At 54.0% G+C, this 20,382-nt stretch overlaps 8 protein-coding genes across 8 annotated transcripts; 3 read left to right on the top strand and 5 right to left on the bottom strand.

The window, feature by feature from the left end:
* Positions 1–1,457: 1,457 nt before the first annotated feature.
* On the bottom strand, positions 1,458–2,240 carry J4E93_000982 (uncharacterized protein; the record flags this gene model as incomplete). The annotated part of the gene is made up of 1 exon (XM_049338938.1): positions 1,458–2,240. The coding sequence occupies one exon, from the start codon at positions 2,238–2,240 to the stop codon at positions 1,458–1,460; it is 783 nt and encodes a 260-aa protein (XP_049204823.1).
* Positions 2,241–3,289: 1,049 nt separating this feature from the next.
* Positions 3,290–4,001, bottom strand: J4E93_000981 (uncharacterized protein; the record flags this gene model as incomplete). Its single annotated transcript, XM_049338937.1, has 2 exons — positions 3,290–3,385; positions 3,642–4,001. The coding sequence occupies 2 exons, from the start codon at positions 3,999–4,001 to the stop codon at positions 3,290–3,292; spliced, it is 456 nt and encodes a 151-aa protein (XP_049204822.1).
* Positions 4,002–4,608: 607 nt separating this feature from the next.
* DPM1 (dolichol-P-mannose synthesis) lies at positions 4,609–5,390 on the bottom strand (the record flags this gene model as incomplete). Its single annotated transcript, XM_049338936.1, has 2 exons — positions 4,609–5,230; positions 5,290–5,390. 2 exons carry the CDS (start codon positions 5,388–5,390, stop codon positions 4,609–4,611), a joined length of 723 nt encoding a protein of 240 aa, XP_049204821.1.
* Positions 5,391–5,699: 309 nt separating this feature from the next.
* Positions 5,700–6,764, top strand: J4E93_000979 (uncharacterized protein; the record flags this gene model as incomplete). The annotated part of the gene is made up of 1 exon (XM_049338935.1): positions 5,700–6,764. One exon carries the CDS (start codon positions 5,700–5,702, stop codon positions 6,762–6,764), a length of 1,065 nt encoding a protein of 354 aa, XP_049204820.1.
* Positions 6,765–7,388: 624 nt separating this feature from the next.
* On the bottom strand, positions 7,389–9,179 carry J4E93_000978 (uncharacterized protein; the record flags this gene model as incomplete). The annotated part of the gene is made up of 3 exons (XM_049338934.1): positions 7,389–7,724; positions 7,772–8,100; positions 8,147–9,179. 3 exons carry the CDS (start codon positions 9,177–9,179, stop codon positions 7,389–7,391), a joined length of 1,698 nt encoding a protein of 565 aa, XP_049204819.1.
* A 3,148-nt stretch (positions 9,180–12,327) lies between these two features.
* Positions 12,328–13,523, top strand: J4E93_000977 (uncharacterized protein; the record flags this gene model as incomplete). The annotated part of the gene is made up of 2 exons (XM_049338933.1): positions 12,328–12,443; positions 12,497–13,523. 2 exons carry the CDS (start codon positions 12,328–12,330, stop codon positions 13,521–13,523), a joined length of 1,143 nt encoding a protein of 380 aa, XP_049204818.1.
* A 75-nt stretch (positions 13,524–13,598) lies between these two features.
* J4E93_000976 (uncharacterized protein) lies at positions 13,599–15,013 on the bottom strand (the record flags this gene model as incomplete). The annotated part of the gene is made up of 3 exons (XM_049338932.1): positions 13,599–14,772; positions 14,840–14,900; positions 14,953–15,013. 3 exons carry the CDS (start codon positions 15,011–15,013, stop codon positions 13,599–13,601), a joined length of 1,296 nt encoding a protein of 431 aa, XP_049204817.1.
* Positions 15,014–15,321: 308 nt separating this feature from the next.
* On the top strand, positions 15,322–17,522 carry ILV2_1 (Acetolactate synthase, mitochondrial; the record flags this gene model as incomplete). The annotated part of the gene is made up of 3 exons (XM_049338931.1): positions 15,322–15,664; positions 15,738–17,420; positions 17,473–17,522. The coding sequence occupies 3 exons, from the start codon at positions 15,322–15,324 to the stop codon at positions 17,520–17,522; spliced, it is 2,076 nt and encodes a 691-aa protein (XP_049204816.1).
* Between the last annotated feature and the right edge of the window lie 2,860 nt (positions 17,523–20,382).

Raw genomic sequence — 20,382 nt, 5'->3', positions numbered from 1 at the left:
ATTAACTTCCAGAGATGAGTTCGTTCACGGCGCTGTGGCGTATTAGTACTAGATGACAGCTGTTGCACAACTTTGTCACTTCTGGCAGCGACGATCAACACAACATACCGAAAGACTCCGCGGACCTAAGGAAGTACCTCTCACCACTTCCGCGAACTTCCGCCTGATCAACACATCCAGCTCCGACAATGACATCCAACTCCCAAAGCAGCCATCGGCACATGAAACTAGCGGTGTCTGGAGGCCTAACGTCATACCTGGGTATCCGATGACGCTCGTGGGTCCTCCCCGGTACAAACGAGATAACAGGCACAGTTTCAAACAACCACAACGGCATTGACATGTCGCAACTGAATCGGCGGCATCACCAAAAAAGGCAGCAGGAACAAAAGTTAAGGAAAGGCTCGACACTTCGCTTCGTCAGTAGTCCAGACCCAGCTAGCGCACTGTCTCCAGCGATCGGCCCTCGTGGTAACCGAGCGGGAAGTGGAGACCAATAAAATACAGGGGTCCAGCTGCCCTTAGCTGACACCGGCACACACGGTTGCATTGGACTGACGGGACCAGCCTGCATACGGAAGCCATCCGTTCTCCTGTTTTCCTGGCCTGAAATTTCGGTTTGGCGTTGGCGTTTCCTTCTTCCCGTCATTAATATCCTCAGATACTTCGTCTCGCGAGGCGCTTTTTGTTTTGCTTCTTCCTGCGAATCCTTCACAATCCTTCGCGATCCTGCGATTACTTATTCCATGCCAATCATCGGCCGCATATCTCTACACCGCCGACATATTCCCGAAAGACCCTGCACAACCCACAACCCGCAACCACGATGCCGGGAACTACAATGACGAAAACGAGTGCTTACCCCTACATCCTCACCACAGTCGCAACACGGAAAGAAGGAGTTTCGCGCGCGCAATTCTACCAACACAACGAGGAAAAGTACGCGCCACTTCTCAAAAAGATCGCGGGGAAAGTGCATCCGTTGTCGTGGACGCGGCACTACCATGTTGACGACGAGGAATGTCCAATCGGCATTCCGCGGGTGTTGATTGGGGTTGATGACGGGATGGACTGGGATTGCATGGGTACGATGGCGTTTGAGGATGAGTTGCATTTGCAGCAGTTTATTGCGTTTATGCATAGCGATGCGGCGATTCCGGTGCTGGAAGAGGAGGAGAAGTTTGCGGAGCCGACGAAGACGAAGTTGTTGGTTATGAAGAAGGGGGTTAGTGTGAGGGAGGGTTAGATGCGTGGTTTGGTGATGGGTTTGGGGCGTTTGGGAAGGAAAAGTGGGATTGGAAGACAGGCTGGAATATGGTCTTCTGGAATGCAATTTTGTCGGAACAGGATGCTTATTCTGGGTTACCAAGGATATTTGACTGATGATATGGAGGAGGGTGGTCATCACAAACTTCATTCAAGTGGCAGTACAAACATCCATACCTCTCACGACGTGCCTACGAAGGAAGCCACTCCCCATCCCAGTCCCACCTCTTCATAGCCGGCCCCCACGAATGCTCTACACACCCCGTCCTCTCACCCCAGTCATCATAGCCATCCTGACATAGCATCGGAACCCTGTCAATCGCCCTCTCCAAAGAGTCATCCTCTTCGACTTGTATAATACCACCATCTCGAATCCATACGTCGTGCGGAAAGTGCGGCATCGCTCTGTGATGATACATATGTCGAATGTGTCTGTGGTTGATCTCAACGAAGCATTTGGCTTCTTCCTCGTTCTTGTAAGGTGCACAAGTGACGAAGACTGTGACAACGGTGTTGTTCCATAGTCCGCCGGCAGCGTCGTGGAAACGGTCGTCACCAGGAACATATCTAGCTCTAGCAGCTTGATGGAAGAAGCGGGCGACGTTGGGAGCCCCGGTGGGATCGGTAGGTTGAAATCCAATGGACTTGGGTAGTCTCTGGAGGATGGCTTCGATGTCGTACTTCTCACCGTCTTCGACGGCCATGCGTTCGCGAGGGATCTGCGACATGAGGTACCCAAGTACCTTGCTTTGTCTCATCTTTGTCCCACTTTTGCCGAACTCGATGAGCTTGGTTGTTGACTCTTCGATGAACTGTCGGACTAGTTTCTCTACGATGGCGTGAGCTTCGAGGTAGATCTGCTTGCTCGTACGTAGTATGGCAGTCGGCAGATGTCTTGTGACCAAGATAGCAATGAAGCCGTCGATCGATACCTTGGTGTGTTTGATCTGGCGTGGCAGCCGCTCGTAGACCATTAGGCGCAGTTCGACCGGAAGATTCATGAATAGAAAATGGTTGTGTTTGTCCATCGACATATCGGCGGATGAGGGGATGTATGGGCTGATTTTGGAAATAAGAATTCGTATGGATGATTGATATATGAAAAACAAGGGCACCAACCGTACCCACCACGCCAGCGGCTGCGATTTTCGACGTCCTACAATGTATTAAGTCAATTGCGAATTAGCAACGAGATCATATGACAGCTTCCATACTATAAAGATAAGAGACATTCTATCGGAGAGACCATAAACCATTACCGTGCCGTCCCCAAGCCCACGGGTAAGCCGGAAAGAGCCATGCCGGATAATCTGTAAGATGATTGGCGAAATCTGGCCGGCAAACGGACGATTGATATCGGATCTCCGGAAGTAGTTGTATGTCGAGATCTAGCCAGTCGAAGATGATTAATCATGCGCGTCGGGAGAACGTGAGTTGTGATAATCACGTGACGGTCGCGACACCTATGTAAGGGTCGCGAGATACATGAGAGCGATATTGGGATGCCATTGGATGCCTTTTCGCCCGGAAGAATCTTCGATCGAATCACCCTAGAGCCTACATTAACGTTAGGTTACCTACCTTGCTTGTTTTCATGTCGATGTAGTCTCTAGACCTGTTCATTTTTTTCTTGGTAGCACCGTATCACCAATCTTCGTGAAAAGGCGCTATACTACCCACATCGCCTCTATTGAGTTATGGCTACCGGAACTGCACCGTAGCGGTATCTGCGGTATCGTGTCATACGACTGCGTTGATGCAACAGTCCGCGAACACTTCCAGCACGTTCTATAATCCCGTCGCTACAAAGAACGCCATGTCCGTATTCTTCACGAAGAAGGCAACCAATCTTGAACCCAATCCTCCTGGCTCATACATGGCTCGAAGACAAAGCTCCCATCCTTATGAAACTTGTCGATATTGAGTCCGACGGGCAGATTGTTCGGCGCAATTCTGATCTCCCCGTCGGGCGCGTCTATGAGCCTACACATGTTATCTGCTTTGATAGCCTTGTAGCGGCGAGTTACAGCAGGGTAGCCCATAGCAGTGTGATGGGGAGCATGTACTTGTGACGCGACATAAGAGCGAAGCATCGACCTAGTCTTCCAATCATCGAGGTCTGCGAAGCATACAGTAGCTATAGTGTCGTACCATGCTTGCGTGTCTGCTTTTGTCGCCAGAGCCGCTTGAACAAGAAAGACGGCAATGTGGCGTGGTTGTCTCATTTCCCACGGGGAGGGATCAAAGTATGAATATCCCTGGAAATGTCGCCGGATCGTGGCGTTCACATGGAAAGGACGACCATTCTGTAGGTGATTCTGTAGCTGCGTCAGCTTCGAACATGGACGATTATTGAAACATAGAGAACGACTAACCAGATAGGCTTTGCGTTCCGTGCGCATAAGGTAGATGAGCTCTTGTAATGCGACCAGGTCGGTGTCATGGCCTATGACCCGTGGCTGCGATTCCGTCACGAAAGTCCGGATCAGATTTGCGACGATGCCACCCGCCTCGGCAAAGACCTGACGGCTTGTCCTCAAGATAGCTACTGGGAGGTGACGTGTGACCACGACCACTGTTGAGCCGATTTTCTCGTTCGTGCTGGCGTAATATCCAGTCACATAGCGAATCTCAGTGTGCTTGATCTGACGGGGTAGGCGCTTGTAGACCATGAGGCGCAACTCTGCGGGTAGGTCCATGAAGCGGAAGGGTTTGGTGATATCCTGGGTAGACATCGTGGGGGTGCACTTCCGAGCTTCAGTGAGCGACGGTTTCGCCTCTGTGTGACGTGCGCAATCTCGGTTGTGCTTGATTGCGCGGATTGGCAATCGGAGTTTGCTAAGGTCAAAGTGAGGAAGAGGACGAAAGTGAAGGTAGTCCTGGCACCTGGGCAGGAGCACTCGACTTTAGCGCCGCTTGGTGTCCAAAACAGGCGATTACGTTGATGGAATGCCATCTATCGAGTGTCGGAGGCAGGCACCCTGGAACCAACTGTAGATCACTGGTCCAGGCTGGCTCGTTGATGCCTTGTGCTCCTGCATGATCGTGCGCTGCCTCACCAACTCGGGCATTGCGGTATAAGCCTCTATGTGCTTTGCTTTGGTGCGGCATCGGGACCTATTGTAGTCAATGGAGTCTCTCAACGACGTCAGAATTAGACAGAGACTGAAACGAGACTAAATGGTGCAAGATGACACTGTTGAGAAGATTAAGAGTTAAACATACTAATCAGACAAGGCGGAGAAAGATCAAATATACCATCTCCTTACCTGCCCGAGATATCATCAAGACCAGCCATCCATCCCGGCCACCACCACCCCACCACTCTCCCACCCAAGCCATCTAAACCTTCATCCACAGCGCCAACACACCCTTCGCATACTCCACAATCTCATCACCACCAAGCTTACTCTCCCCATACAACCGATCCACAAACGAAATCGGCACCTCCGCAACCGTACACCCCATCGCCTTGGCCCTAACCATCATCTCCATCTGAAACGTATACCCCTTACTCTCCGTCTGCCTAATAACCTTCTGCAGCACCTCCTTCTTATACAACCTAAAGCTGCCCGTAAGATCACTCACACCAGGCCTGAGCACCGTATCCGCAAAAAGATTCGCCCCCCTCGACACAAACTTGCGCTTGAGATCCCAGCCGAAGACACCGCCATCGCCCGCATACCGTGTCCCGGTAACGATATCGTAGTTCTTGGTCTTTTGCAGCGCAATCATGGGCGCGATGAACTTGGGGTGGTGGCTGAAATCCGCGTCCATGATGATGACGAAGTTTCCGGTTGCGAATTGCAGGCCGTGGACGTAGGCGGTTCCGAGACCGAGTTTACCGGCGCGTGCGCGGATTTGGATGCGGGAGGGTGTGTAGACTTTTTGGAGCTGGGCGGCGATTTCTTGGGTGCCGTCGGGGGAGCCGTCGTCGATGATGATAAGTTCCCAGTCGAGTTTGCTGTTCATACATTGTCAGTGGTGCCATTGCGTTATGAGGGGCTGGGTGTTGCGACGTACTTCTCCTCAAACGTCTTGGCCAGCAGCCATGTTATTATGGGCAGATTGCGGCGCTCGTTGTAGGTGGGGAGGAGCACCGAGTACTTGTTCGTGTTTGCCATCTTTGCAATCGCGTGTGTGAGTTGTGTGTCTGCGGAATTGGGTGAATGAGCGACTGCAGGTGAGGGTTGACGTTGGGGGAGTTGAGGATTCGCGGAGGTGATCGTGTCCGCAAGTAGCTCGGGGCTGTCGGCGGACCCTGGACTAGCCTCTTTGGACCATCTCCTTCCGCAACGACATGGCCGAGTTTGGGTGGCCTTACACGTCGATGTAATATTCATCGATATTCCCGCGCGAATTAGAAGAACATTGGATCGGTGCTATCGGATTTGTAGGGTAATGCCGGTCGATACGCCGGATACCCTCTCACCATGCCACCCACACCCCAGAAGAAAAACCTCTTCCTCTGTCTCGACGCCTTCGGCACTCTCTTCACACCCACGAAACCCATCCCAATAACTTACGCCGAAGCCGCCCTCAAGCACGGCATCGCCATAAACACGCCCGAACCCGCCACCCAAGTATCCTCATCCTTCAAATCCGCATTCAAGCGCCTATCATCAGAGCACCCAAACTATGGCCGAGCTACAGGCATGGGTGCAGAAAAATGGTGGGCCAAAGTGATAAAGGAAACATTCACACCTTTCCTCGATCCCAACCAAACCTTCCCCAAGTACCTCGTTCCAGAGCTCCTCCACACCTACTCGTCACGGAAGGGGTATACACTGTACCCCGACGTCCTCCCCTTCTTCCACATGATACGGCATATGAAAACCCACCGGGTACGTCACGGCGCTTCTCATGGACTCTGGCCCTGGGACAAGACTATAGTAGGCGTCATAACGAATTCAGATGACCGCGTCCCGAGGATATTGTCGTCCCTCGGTGTCAATATGGGTCCCTGGCATCACCCTGTTATAAGAGCCTCCGGCCCCAAGGATAGAGAGTATGACATCGATTTCACGGTCCTGTCTTACGACGTCGGAGTCGAAAAACCGGATCAAAGGATCTTTGCTGCGGCGGAGGAGATGCTTGACCGGAAGCTAAAGGACGCTTCGATGGCCAGTGGCGAAGACATCAGAGCAGAGGAGTTTGAGAAGATCTACGTAGGCGACGACATCCACAAAGATGTGTTCGGTGCTCAAGACGCAGGCTGGTCGAGTGTACTCCTACAGAGAGATGCAGGTACCCAAGGTGGCCAAGGCTACGGGCTGAAGATGGAGAACAAGGGCGAGGAGACTGGAGAAGGGGGAGAGACAATCAGGGAGAATAGGTTAGTGCGACAGGTTGGCTCCTTGCTCGATCTGTGTGCGTGGCCACGACAGGTATCTGAACGGCGTGAAGTACCGCCCGTGCGATATGTCTATATAAAGGAGGAGGTCCCTGAACATAGATCGCCAGGGCAGAAGAAGGGTGGATCACGGAGCCCGAAGTAATTTGGATGGCGCTGCTTGGTACATTCAGATAATGAACAGCCGGTTACAAGCCCATCGATAGTTTTCCATCATCCAAACATCACACTCTCTTCCAAGGTTACTGTCCACCCGCACACTCGTCACATCAGCGAATACCATCCATTGTATCATACGTCTCATTGCAGTTCATTCCATGTCAGTCGACAATCCAACCTCCAACCACCAACTCGCCAGAGACGAAAGACACTAAAGTCCGCATCTTGTCCACCAAACCGTCATATCCCCATCCATACCACCGAACCATCTTGCCATTCGTGCCGAAGCCCCACCGCAAAAAGAAACATACGAAACATGATCATGTACAGAATCCACCAAACCAACCAGAGCCAAAAAAGGCACCGAGCCAAGTTGTTATCCAAAGCCCCCTCCAAACCCTTGATTTTCGCAGGATTCCGTTTGCCAATTTTTGCGCCTGAAAGGTAATGCCCGACTGTGGTGTCCGCGTGGTATTAAGGGTTTTGGGTGACATCGTGGTATTGGAATTCGACTCGTAGTGTACCGTTATAGTGCAAACAAAACGTGTGATTTGCTACACGATGAGAAACTACCTCATTCGAATGCGCGTTGGAAACGGATGTTCTTGTGTCACAACTCCTCATCCTCTTCCATCTTGGTTTCGATGGTGGGGATGTTTCCGTCAGAGTTGGCTCGGCCTTGGTTGTGGGCGTCCATGAGGGCTTGGCCTAGGCTCTTGCGCACGTTGTCGTCGAAACCGGGTAATGAAGCGCGCTGCTTCTTGTAGGGTGAAGCGATCGAGTTTGTACTGGGCTCTCCGGAGGTGTTCGCGGCGGCGGATGATGATGCCTCTCCTGTCGACGCGTTTTCTGGTGCTGGCGTACCGGAAAGAGGAGACCCTGTCGAGTCGGAGTGGGAGGGTCCTGCGGGGCGGCCGAGAGGTTCTGCGGAATGTTGACGCTTCAGCTGTGATGTGTTAGTAGACAAATTTCGTGCGACAGCAATACACATACCTTGATCTTGCGCACGCCCTCTGCAAGTTCGCCTTGCCTGTGAGCATCCTCAGGCGACAGCAAGCCCTTGTCAAGAACTTCCTTGTCATCATCCGCGTCCTCTACCTTGACATCGTCCTCGTCGTCGGCGTCGCTGTCCATGGCGTCCTCCGTCTTCTTCTTAGACTTGGGCGAAGTCTCTCGGTAACCTCCAAAGTTCTTTGTTCCAGCGGCCGCGTTTAGAGGCTTCAGGCTGCCAAAGTCGAGTGCGCCGGATTTCCGCTTGGTCTGTGGCGAGGTGATCTTGGGCGTCTCCTTGGTGTTCAGAATACCCATCTTCCGCAGTTGACCTGTCATTGGTTAGCGAAAATCTGGTATCCCTTGCTGTAAACTTACGCTCTCCGCGGTACAAAAAGGTAAAGACGGCGTAGGGCTTGTCCGGGGGATCTATTCCGGTCACAGTCTGAGTGCTGATAGACTTGGGGTCCAGCGTCTTAGGCTTTGCGAAACTCGTTGTGTGGTCAACGTCTTCGCCCTCTCCTCCTCCGTTTTGCTCGTCGTCATCGTGTGCGTCGAACTGGGGTGAGTACTCGCCGCGCTTGATCTCTCCAGACGCCAGGACGCGGAACAGGGCGACCTTGATCTGTCCGGCTGCCTCGGGCATGGGGGGCTCGTCGTCCGAATCGGAGTCGGTGGTGAAGAACTCGTCGTTGCCGGAAAGTGTCTCGACAGGCGCGTCCTTGCTTTCGCTGTAGCGCAGTACACCATTGCCGGAGGTCTTCTTGTCCTCGTCGCTGCTGTCCATGGCCTCTCTCCGCTTTGCCCGCTTCTTTTCCAGGCGCTGCTTTCTCCGCTCAATCTTGGCGGCCACGTCCTTGTCCTTGCCCTCGAGATCCAGACCGTTGAGCCATCTCTCGAGACCGACCTCGCGGAAGAGGAACTCGCGCTCTGCGAGACCCCCGCCTTCTGACTCTGGCACGCTGACCCACCGTGAGTTGACCCACGTCTCTTCGCCGCGTCGCAACAGGGTCGCTACTTCCTCCTTTGCCCGACCGTCAAAGTATATGTATGCAGCGATTGTCTCGTTCGGCGAGGTGGTCAAGGGCTTGTACGGGGCTATCGTGGGACCGTACTTGCCCCGCTCTCCGGTTTGACCTGGGAGGCCCCCGACAATCTTCGCTTTCGGGTTGGGGTCATCGTCAGTTGGCTTGGGCGTCGAGTAGGGCACGTGGAGACCTGGGGTGAGCAGAGTGATCGATATCGCGAAAGAAGACTGCTCAGGCTTGGTAGCGCCCGGCGGTATCTTTGCGGGTGGGACAGGGATGTACGAGGTGATACGGTGATGTTTAGATTGCTTCTGTATCGAGTATTCTGGGAGCGGGTTGCTGTCGGCATGGATGCTGACGGCGAGGCCTAGAAAGGTCGGCATTTTGATTTAGGCGTGGTGAGGACGGCTGCGAAGCTGCGGAGATGGCAGCGGAAGAGCCCTAACACAGTAGTCTTGGCAGAGTTGGGAGGGAGAAAATATCCCTGCGAATAGAGCGGCCGCCGGAGGGGCAGCTGCGCGAGTAAGTAGGCGAAGATGGGCTAGGAGGCGGTGTGAGGTAGCGACTCTGAAGGTCTGTGTTGTTGGTTTAGGCGGAGAGCTTCCGTGGCGGGCGCTCCACGATGTTGGGGTCCACAAGTCGAGCACCCAAGTCACGAGCCAATCACGCGTGCACCTGATTGTTTCCTGCGAACTTCAAAGAGCCGCCATCTTTCACGCATATATCTGTCAATATCACGTCAAAGGATATGCTGCGACCATGCGTTTGGGCAGGGGATCGAATCAAGGGGCGTGCCTGTCGTCGATCGAACGTGGGGTCATGACTAGCGGCATGGCACCAGCCTGTTCGTGCCTTCCCAGTTGAAGGGAGCCCTGGCAGACATACGTTCAGAATACAGGTGTGCGGACGACTCAACAATCACCATCACGCGTTATCCAGACATCCCAAAGCCATGAGCCATGAGTATGTGGGGTCAGCCTCTCGTACTATCTGAGATTTCCGAAGACAGCGGTCGGCACTCGAATTCCTCATCACCGCTCTTTACTCGCCGATGTCTCCACTTCTCTCTATCTAGGGTATCATACATACTTTAGTTCTTTTCGATCAACGCGAGGATATCGTCTGCATTCGGACGCACCGCTCGAACACCGTATAGACCAGTCAGATTGCTAATCCTCCTCATCCAAAGCAAACATATCCTCAGCCTTTGGTCTTAACCGCCTCGCCCTCGCAACAGCGGTTTCTCCAGGAATCTCAACCACCTTATCCACAACCTTCGGCACGACCACTTCCTCTTTGACCACAGTGTCAGCTTCCGCCTCAGCTGAGGGTAGTGCCTCAGGCTCCTGCGACGCCAGTTGACTTGCAGTAGGACTCGGACTCCTAACCTCTTCTTTTACATCCTCGTTGTCATCAACGTCCATCGCTTGCTCACCCTCTTCGCCCTCCTTGCTCGCCTCAGGATTAGAAGGTTTCCTAACAACCACCCCCTTCCTCCTCCTCTTCTCCGCCGCCCGTCTCTGCACCTCCACCTCCTCCCTCTCCCTCTCCCTCCTATTAAACGCATCATCCAACTCCCTCAACGTCTTCTCATCAAAAAGGTGATCCCCCGTCCACACCGCCAAAATCCCATTAACATCCTCCCTATACGTCCTTTCCGTCATCCGCCCCATCTCCAATTTCTGCGGCAACTGCTCTAGGTGTTCGAAAACTTTGCGTTCAACAAGCTCCGTTCCGATGGCTAGCCGGTATTTATAGGAGACGCCTGATTCTTTTGCGGTGACGAGGAGGACGTCGGAGACGATGCGGAGCGCGTTTAGGGTTACTTGGCGGAGGTCTGGGCGCCGGATGTCGTCTTTGACGGCTGCGTCGCCGGCACGGTTTCGTGTGTTGGCGTCGGTGAGTTGGAAGGGGTTGATGATGTTGGAGACAAGGATGCTGGTTACTTCGTCCATGCCCTGGGCGGCGTGTTCGACGGCAAAGGTGGAGATGGCGGCGAGGTCGTCGTACACGATGCTGCCGGGTGGGATGGCGTTGATCATCCACAGGAGCATCGCTCGTGATCTGGGGTTCATGATGCCGTGTCCGTTGTCCACGCGGCCGGGATAGTTGTCGCCCACGGGTAGAGGCTTGAAGATAGGCTTCTCCTTCTCCTCCTCGTCATCGCTATCCAGACTCTCGTCGTCTGATTCGAAAGCGCCCACGTGGTCGACGAACTCGTGGCGGAGCGGATCGACGGGGCCTTTCCAGGCGCCTTGCCCCGCGAAGATTTCGGAATCGGTGCTGTTGGTGACGATCTGGTGGAGACGCCAACGGTAATACCGGTTGACGGGATGCTTCTGGTCATATAGCCACGCGAAGCGCTCCTCTTCTTGTACTTGCGGCTCGTTCATCAAGGCCGCTTCGAACTCCACACCACCCAGAATGACGCCTTCAATAGTCTGATGTACCAATCTGAGTGTAGCGAGATCGGGAGGCTGGTTCGCAGTAATGATGAGATCTTCAGTGTTTTCGCGCGGCCCTCTACCCCCTCCCCCTCCACCAAGATCTGGCGGCGGCGCAAAACCCTTGGGTAGCTCAGGTGCCTGCCACCGTGCGCCAAATGCCTTTGTCTGTTGTGTTGTGTCTGCTGTGCGACTGCCAAGATATCTGTCCAGATGTAGATAGTAACCTCTGCCCAGATACTTCTTGTCGTTGAGTTTGTTCATCGCGGCGTCGAGGTCCCGCGCGTTGGCATCCTTGTCAAAGGTAATGTTCATCGTCGCTGAAGGCCTGCCCTCTACCCTTGAACCATGTGGTATTCTGTCGACCCGCGCGATCTTGAGTGAGGGGAAATCGGCGAACAGCTCTTCGACGCGTCGCGAGTCTATTTCAGGCGGGAGGTTCGACGCTTTCGCTACGACGGTGGTGTAGAAGTTCTCCGTCTGCTTCGGGCCATCGAGTGCGGCTGGGCCTGTAGGTACCGCTCCTCCGAACCGTGACTGTATTCGTGGCGCGAGACGTCCTGGCGGTGCGCCTGGTCTGTTATAGCCATCGAGAGGCTCCGTTTCGAGGGTGCCGGGGCCGCTCTTCATCGTGCGCTGTCTGCCTGTGAAATGTCTCTTGCTTCCCGTTGGAACAAAGACATCTTCCTCTTCCTGCTGCTCAACCTCGCCCAGTATACTCTTCTCAGCTCCATGCTCCGCCTCGAAATCGGCCATGACCTTGTCGAGCGCATTCTTCTCCTCGCGCGCCTTCGCTTCCTCTTCCTCCTTCGCTTTGGCGTTCAATTGCGCCTTGTTGGCTTTCGCGGCGCCTAGGGAAAATTTGAAAGCCATCGTGGCGTGTGATCAGTCAATCGCCGTGTTGGAAGTTTTCATGAGGAGATTGCGGCATGAGGTGGTGGTGAGGTTTCGCGCAGTGCCAACCAGAAAGTTAAGCTTGCGCGTGAGGGTCCAGACTAGCGTCACGCCCAGGGCTTCCCCACGGCCCCGGGGATCTCGAACAACGTCATGCCACGGCCACAGTACCACGGAAACCAGACAAATCACCATGACCTCGGCACAAGACGTTCAATCGCTCCTGCGGTTTCTATCGCAAGACGCCAAAGTCCCTCTCGCGCAAGCTTTGTCCAAAATCAAAGACCTGCAAACGGCGAACCTCATCACGTAAGCACGTGACAGCGTACCACCGCGTCATTTCCCTACTGACAACCGCGCAGTCCATCCGACATATCCAAGTCCTCCCACGAAACCCTCAAAACCATCTTCGCCGACGAGAAAGTCGCGCGTTCTGTTCTCAATGCCGCCAAACGACAGTCTAAAAAGCGCACCGCAGATGCTGCCTCTGCTACACCTGCGCCTGCGTCAAAGAAAGCCAAGGCAACCTATGGCCAACCTCTGAACGGCGCGGATCTCGAGGCTTCGCTCGCGCTGCCGGAACCTGAGTTAGATGAGGACATACTTGGCTCATCTGTTGTCTATACGAATCGCGCACCACTCGTCCTCGCTTTCGCAGTGACGCTACTCAAGTTCACGATGCCAAGCCAACCCATATCAAGTCGCCTGAGCCTAGCACAAGCCGTGACCTCTATGAACAGTAAGACGAAAGCCGTCAACATCGGTCTAGAGAAGGGGAAGCCGGCAGAAGAAGAGGGCTGGGGTGAGGGGCAGCCGTTGGTACGGATTATGACCAGGGAGATCAGGGTGATGAAGAGGTGGGGGTATGAGTGGGAAGATGAGGCAGCGCAGAAGACGGTGAAGTCTGAGGGAGATGATGAGAATGGGGAGGAGGCAAGGGAACCGGCGCTCTGGGGCGTCGATCTCGAGGCCCTGAAGAAGGCACAGAACTCAAAGGTTGGCTCTAGTAATCTCCCTATCTATACTGCGCAGAGCGCAAGGGCGTACCTTATGAGAGCGTTTGAGACACCCGCTGCAGAGTTAGTCAAGAAGGCAGATGGTGATGTTGACGTCAAGGTGGAGGGAGCGCCAGCACCGAAACCAAAGGGAAAGAGGACAGCTGCTACCATTGCAGCGGAGAAAGAGCGGAATCTAGGGCTTCTGCTGGGTGCACTGGAACTCCTGTATGGATCATGGGCAAAGGTTTTGAGTAAAGAGGATCTGGATAAGCGCGCTTGGGGCTGGTATGTTCGCGTTCGACCAGAGGTAGCTCAAGGAGCTGCAGGTTGGGGTGGTAAAGGGAATGTCAAGTTGTCCGACATTCTGGCCTTGAGGCGACCGGCTAGTTGATGAGAAGATGCAGACACATTCAAGATACCCCGATTTATTTACAACTTCTTTGCTATCCTCTTGAATTTCCTACTTCTACAGCTTGAACTCGGCATTACTACGCTCCCAACCCACACCACCACCATCCCTCCGTCCAGCCAACCTCTCCGCCAGCCCAAGTTTCTTCTCCCTATTCCTCTCTGTACACAACTCATACACCGTGCTCAAGTTCAATACCAGCGAGTGGAACGGCGAGCTATCGTCGACGAGCTGACTGAGTATGTCTCGAGCGTCTGAAATCCGACCCGTGTATAGCAAACATACAGCCAAATTCTGCGCTACCATCGCATCTTCCGGGAACTCTTCATGGAGAGATTGGAAAGATTCGGCAGCGGCGGCATAGTCTGAGTCGGCGAGCTGGATGAGCGCGTTTAATGTGCCGTCTACGAGGGCGTCGGCTGAGGCGGAGGATGCGCGGGCGAGACAACGACGTGCTGATGCCATGTCACCAACTCGCAGCCAGACGAGTGTCTCCATCAGAGATATCTCTCGTGTCTGATCGCCGTCCGCAGCGAGGGTTGCTAGATGTCTCCCTGCGCCCTCGAAATCGCCCATTTCCACCAACACGTTCGCAACACGAATACCGCAGTCTCGTAGCCGCGATCGCCAAATCGCTTTATCCTGGTCTGAGCCTGCCTTGAGGATACTCTCCCTGCATTCGCGTGCGAGTTCATAGTATCCCATGATACCCTTCCGCCATTCTCCGTATCCTAGTGCTGCTAGCCGTACGACAAGGAGGCGAAGATCCCAGGGTACGAGATGGGCGTTTGTGAGGGGGTGGCGGTAGAAGGCGCTGTTTAGGTCACCCAGGACTTTGGATTCCTGCGCGGCGAGCGCGTGCTCTTGGAGTAGGCAGAGGCATGCTAGGCGTACGTGGATGAGGTGGAGTAGCGTATCGTGATCGCCTGGGGCTGCCGAAATGAGGTTGCGCGCTGCGGCGATGGCGGCGAGACGGTAGTGTCCTGATAGGAGGAGCGTGTCTATCGGCGAGGAGATCGGCGGGGCATGCGGCGCATTGAGGAACGGAGGCGGGACATTGGTGACTGGCAGGACGTGATATGCCTGCGGGTCCTGGAGGAAGCTGAAGTCTTTATGGGGGATGTCGTCGATGCCGCGTGTTGGGCCCTCATACGATGGTTGCGGGGAAGCTTGAGGCCGTGCTGGCGACCGAACGCGCGCAGGCAGAGTGGCGGTACTCTCAGCGAGAGGGCTGCATCATTGTGTAAGCGCGTGTCTTGTATCCGTATTATCTGCCGGCTGAATAACTGGGCGCATACTCGTCTATAACGATGTCATCGGCGTCGAGTGGACCCTTTGTCGTACGGCGCGTCAGGGCGGCTGTTCTCTCGATTAGTCATGCCAAAGCACACGTGAAGAGACGTTAACACACTTCGCCGTCGCTCGTCGCCCGAGGCAGCCCGGCCATGGCCTCGTCCAGGGGGAACTTGCATCGTGTCTATGGTTTCCCCATCGACTAAGACGGCTGTCACAGGGCTCCGATGTTCGGCAGCACTCTTTCGAATTGCGGGGATCGCCCAATCAAGACCCCTGCCGCCGGGGCCAAACGACTCCACTAACTTTTCATATGCGCCACGAACCTGGGCCCGACGAAGACTCAAAGGCGAACGGCCAATTGACTCAAAACCGTCCGTCAGCTTCCACTTTCCTCCCACTCTCTCTCCCACGTCGCCCTTGCTTTTGCTGAATCTCCCCTCTGCGCGCTATTAATACTTCGTCCTGAGTGGACGTCATAATCGCCATGCAGCAGTCACGCACACGAGCTGTAAATGCTCTGAAGGGCAACCGCAACTTTTCCACCTCCACACAGCGACTCGCCGTCTCACCCTTCCGCAGACCTGCGCAGGCCGTCTCGAGTAAAATCACCCAGGAAGATGCGAAGCGACCGCAGAGCACCCAGGCGGCGGCGGCCACACAAACACAACCGCGCTCAAGACCGTCGCCCGCCTTCAACCGTGAGGACCACAAGGATGTCCAGCCGCTGAAGCCGTACCGCTCACCTGCAATGGACCACTCGTTCGTTGGCATGACCGGTGGAGAGATCTTCCACGAGATGATGCTCCGCCAGGGCGTCAAGCACATCTGTATGACACATCTTACATGCTTACATGAATTGCGTGCACCAAACTTCAAGTACTGAATACTAACACCTCCCAGTCGGCTACCCCGGTGGTGCGATTCTTCCCGTTTTCGATGCGATCTACCAGTCAAAACACTTCGACTTCATTCTCCCACGACATGAACAGGGTGCCGGCCACATGGCAGAGGGTTACGCCCGCGCGAGTGGAAAGCCCGGTGTTGTGCTCGTTACCTCTGGACCCGGTGCCACCAACGTCGTCACACCCATGCAGGATGCGCTGATGGACGGAACACCCCTGGTTGTCTTCTGTGGTCAGGTCGTGACCAGCGCAATTGGCTCCGATGCTTTCCAGGAAGCTGACATGGTCGGCATTACAAGGCCGTGCACAAAGTGGAATGTCCTCGTCAAGAACGTTGCGGAACTCCCGCGGAGAATCAACGAGGCTTTCGAGATTGCGACAAGCGGACGACCGGGACCTGTTCTCGTTGACTTGCCCAAGGATGTTACTGCCAGTGTTCTCCAAAGAGCTATTCCCATGAGCAGCACCCTCCCCACGACCGTCAGCGCCGCGACCATCGCCGCGCGCGAGCTTAGCAAGCAGCAGCTGGACCACTCCATCCGCCGCTCCGCCGACCTGATCAACATGGCGAAGAAGCCCGTCATCTACGCTGGACAGGGTATTCTCCAGACCGAGAACGGACCCCAGCTCTTGAAGGAGCTTTCCGACAAGGTCAACATTCCCGTAACCACCACTCTGCAAGGTCTGGGAGGATACGACGAGCTTGAGCCCAAGTCCCTCCACATGCTCGGTATGCACGGCTCGGCCTATGCCAACATGGCCATGCAGGAAGCCGATTTGATTCTCGCTCTCGGTGCTCGCTTCGATGACCGTATCACTGGTGCCATCTCCAAGTTCGCGCCCGCTGCAAAGGCAGCAGCGGCTGAGGGCCGTGGTGGTATCATTCACTTCGAGATCATGCCCAAGAACATCAACAAGGTCGTGCAGGCGACCGAGGCTGTCGAGGGTGATCTCGGCACGAACCTGAAGCAGCTCCTACCTCTCGTCAACGAAGTTCCCGAGAGACCGGAGTGGCTGGGACAGATCGCCGCCTGGAAGGAGCGTTTCCCATGGGCCTACGAGAAGGAGGGCGAGAACGGCCTCATCAAGCCCCAGACCGTCATGGAGAAGCTCTCCGACCTCACAGCCCACCGCAAGGAGGAGACCATTCTCACCACCGGTGTCGGCCAACATCAAATGTGGTGCGCCCAGCACTACCGCTGGCGATACCCCCGTACCATGATCACATCCGGTGGTCTAGGAACCATGGGCTACGGTCTCCCCGCCGCCATCGGCGCCAAGGTCGCCCGCCCAGAATGCACCGTCATCGACATTGACGGTGACTCCTCATTCAGCATGACGCTCACTGAACTCTCCACCGCCGCCGAGTTCAACATTGGCGTCAAGATCATCATTCTCAACAACGAGGAGCAGGGCATGGTCACACAATGGCAAACCCTCTTCTACACCGATCGCTTCGCGCATACCCATCAGCGCAACGCTGATTTCGTTAAGCTTGGTGATGCCATGGGTGTACAGGCTAAGCGCTGCATTAAGCCGGAGGAGCTCGAGGACAGCCTCAAGTGGCTGTTGGAGAGCGATGGCCCGGCCCTGCTGGAGGTTGTTACCGACCAGAAGGTACCTGTGCTGCCTATGGTACCAGCCGGAAGTGCGCTGCACGAGTTTATGATTTACGACGAGAGTAAGTGATGTCGAATTTCGTGACGTGGTGACTAGTGCTAACGTAATCGCAGAAACTATCAAGGACCGCAGAAAGCAAACGAAGGAGCGATCAGGTCGTTGAGACTCGTTCCCCATTGTCAGAGTTGTTTGTTCCCGTGTAACTTCATTCGTTGTGTATATTCTTGGGTCGGGTCGGTACCGGCGTTTTTCTTTTAGCTTAGCATATGTTTAGTTGGTCGCATGTACGTGTGCAACTTAAGTTTTTCCATGAGGAAAAGTCGGGTGAATCAAAAGCGAGATATCAGTCTTCTTTAGTGGGATCTAGTAAGAGGTGGATGGGAAGAAGAGTGGGATGTGAAAGTGGAATACTATTTTTTTAACTGCATGTGTCTTGTTCTTGTTGGTTGTGTGGGGCGCGGGTTTGTTGAATCGTCGTAGCAGCTTGGAAATGAGGATTGCGAGGACGTTGACTTGATGAAATGGCGAGTATCTTCTTGTGTGAGTGATGTTTGGGTTAGCTGTGAGTGGTCTTACTATCACTTGGTTTCCACGCTCTTTCATGGCAGAACCATAGTATCGTGTGAGCGATATTTCTGTTTCATATAAAAGATGGGAGAAGAATGCATGAGTTCCTATCGTTCCTCTCAAAACACATCCACATCCAAATCTACAGTCACCCAAAAAGCCCCCATCTACACACCCATCCAGAACCCCTGGAGTACACAAATCCACCACACGCACACATACCCACCACAACCCACTCCAACGTAGCCATGGGTTCAACAGCAACATCCCACTGCTGGCGCGGCCGCAGCACCTCCATTTACTCCAGCCTGCCTCATGCAGAGTCATCTGAAGATATGTTCGACTTTGTATTTGGCGACCAAAATTTTCCATCGAGGATATCTTCACCGGAGAGTATGGACGTGGTCTCCAGGGTGCCGCGTGAGGGGGTGTGTGGAGCGGGGGTTGGCGGTGTAGTCGGTAAACCGAGTTTGAGGTCGAATGTATCTGAAGCGGAGAGTATGGCGGTGGTCGCCGGGCTACCGCGTAAGGAGGCGTGTGAGGTGGGGATTGACGGTGTGGTCGGTAAACCAAAAAACGATATATCCATCTTCGCTACGCCCCTTCCTGAGTTCGTTATAGAACAACGACAGCGAAAACTTTCGAAGGAGTCAGAGATGAGTACAGAGAGTCGATCTGCTGAGTTAAGTAAAGCGACTACGTGCACGATCATAGAAGAAGGGGCGGGAATGGTATGGGTATAAGGATGAGGGGGTGAGGAGGGCGGCGGAGATGTTTGGTGTGACTGGGCCTTGGATTCGTCCGAGCAGTGGCACCGAAGACGTGGATGGTATTCAGGGGACTGGAGGAGAAGGCAAGGGGGAGGGGAAGAAAGAGAAGCCGTTTTGGCATGGGAATGGGCGGAAAGTTGGGGTGGAGGAGAGGTGGATGTGTGTTGGAGATGATGAGTTTGGTATTAGTGATGCGTTGGTTGTTGGGGATGAGGGTGCGGAGGAGGATGGAGAGGATAATGGGGAGAGTGTGGGTAGTGTGGATAATGACGATAGCGCATTGAACAGGAGCGAAGACTGTGAAGAGAGAAAGTGGTGGAGTGTTAGGTGGAAGAACATCTTCATGATGCTGGGGTGTGGTGTTTGCGCATGAATGACCGAACTTCCAGAGATGTTTGGTTAGAAAGCATTGGTATTGTGGATATAAACTGCAATATATTACATAAAGGGATTCTCTAAAGCGCTTTGTGGGTATCGATCAGGTTTTGAGAGGCGTGGCGCGTACTGTGAGACATGTTAGACTATTGTCTTGGAATAAGAGCGATGTTCCAACCTTCATAGTTTAGCTTGTTGATGCGAGAGGTTCGTGTGTATCATCTCCTGGGACAGTGTGCTGTTACTGGTCGGAGTACTATATTCTTGACGTGTTTGATGACTTCGAGGTTTATATTAGAGCGAGAGGTGCGCTCAACATCTGACACGGGGTTAGCTGTGCATCATACATGTCTGTCAAACAAACGAACCTTGAACTTCGCTATGAACGTTCAAATATTTGCGCCTGAGGATATGCCACAAGAGTATGAGCGAAGGAGGGCACGTAGCGACGAGAGTGACGACCGCGATGATTGATTCATTGGACAAAGACGACATCGTATCCGATTGGTTCAGCTAGCGATTATTGGCCGTATCGACAGACTGAATCTCAAACAAACAATAATCGCGTGGATATGGGAACGTCCACGTTGGAGCTGCTATCCGTTGCCTTCATAGTGCCATGAGGTTGGCGGAAGAGGGTCGTCTTATATCTAACAAATGCGCATTCTTCTTGTCTTGAATGCTATGATGAGGTTGCGCGACCAACTTTGCGCCCGGTGTGGATCCCATATTCTCGACACTGACGTCGCGAGGTGATTGGGTCTACCTGTGTGCTCGTGGTGGCTGAGCAGTTAAACTGCGCTTGGCCGTAGCGGATTCGGCCTGAGCTTGTACCAGCCAACCAATCCGACCTGAGCTACTGCGCACATCAACGTGAGCTACTGCGCACATCAACGTGAGCTACTGCGCACATCAACCTGAGCTACTGCGCACATCAGATTCAACCTGAGCTTACAACAGTTGAGGCTAACCCCGGTTGTGTCCAAATGGGACGTGCGGTGTGATTGAATCCCTCTCCATGGAAAGCGCACCGAAGAAGATGACGAGTTGTATCCCGAAAGGTTCTTGAAAAGGTTGTCAATATCAACGGCTAGTCACAAGCGGACATTGAGGCGCGCTCGAATCTGCTAGGTGACTCAACGGATGCTTTGCACCAGGCCCAAGAACAAGTCGAAGGAACGACCTCTTTCCCTCTTTGTAACCTCGAATACGCACCAGTGGTAACTTCCATATACCATCAAGCATTAGGCTACCTACTGTCCGTGGTTGTCTTGCGATCTACATCTACAGCTTGGGAAGCCAAATCGCTCT

This window comes from Alternaria ventricosa (genome assembly GCF_023758065.1).
Source record: "Alternaria ventricosa strain BMP 2768 chromosome Unknown scaffold_1, whole genome shotgun sequence".
Lineage (NCBI taxonomy): Eukaryota > Fungi > Ascomycota > Dothideomycetes > Pleosporales > Pleosporaceae > Alternaria > Alternaria ventricosa.
The sequence above is the reverse complement of the archived record's forward strand: the minus strand, read 5'-3'. Positions and strand labels throughout refer to the sequence as shown.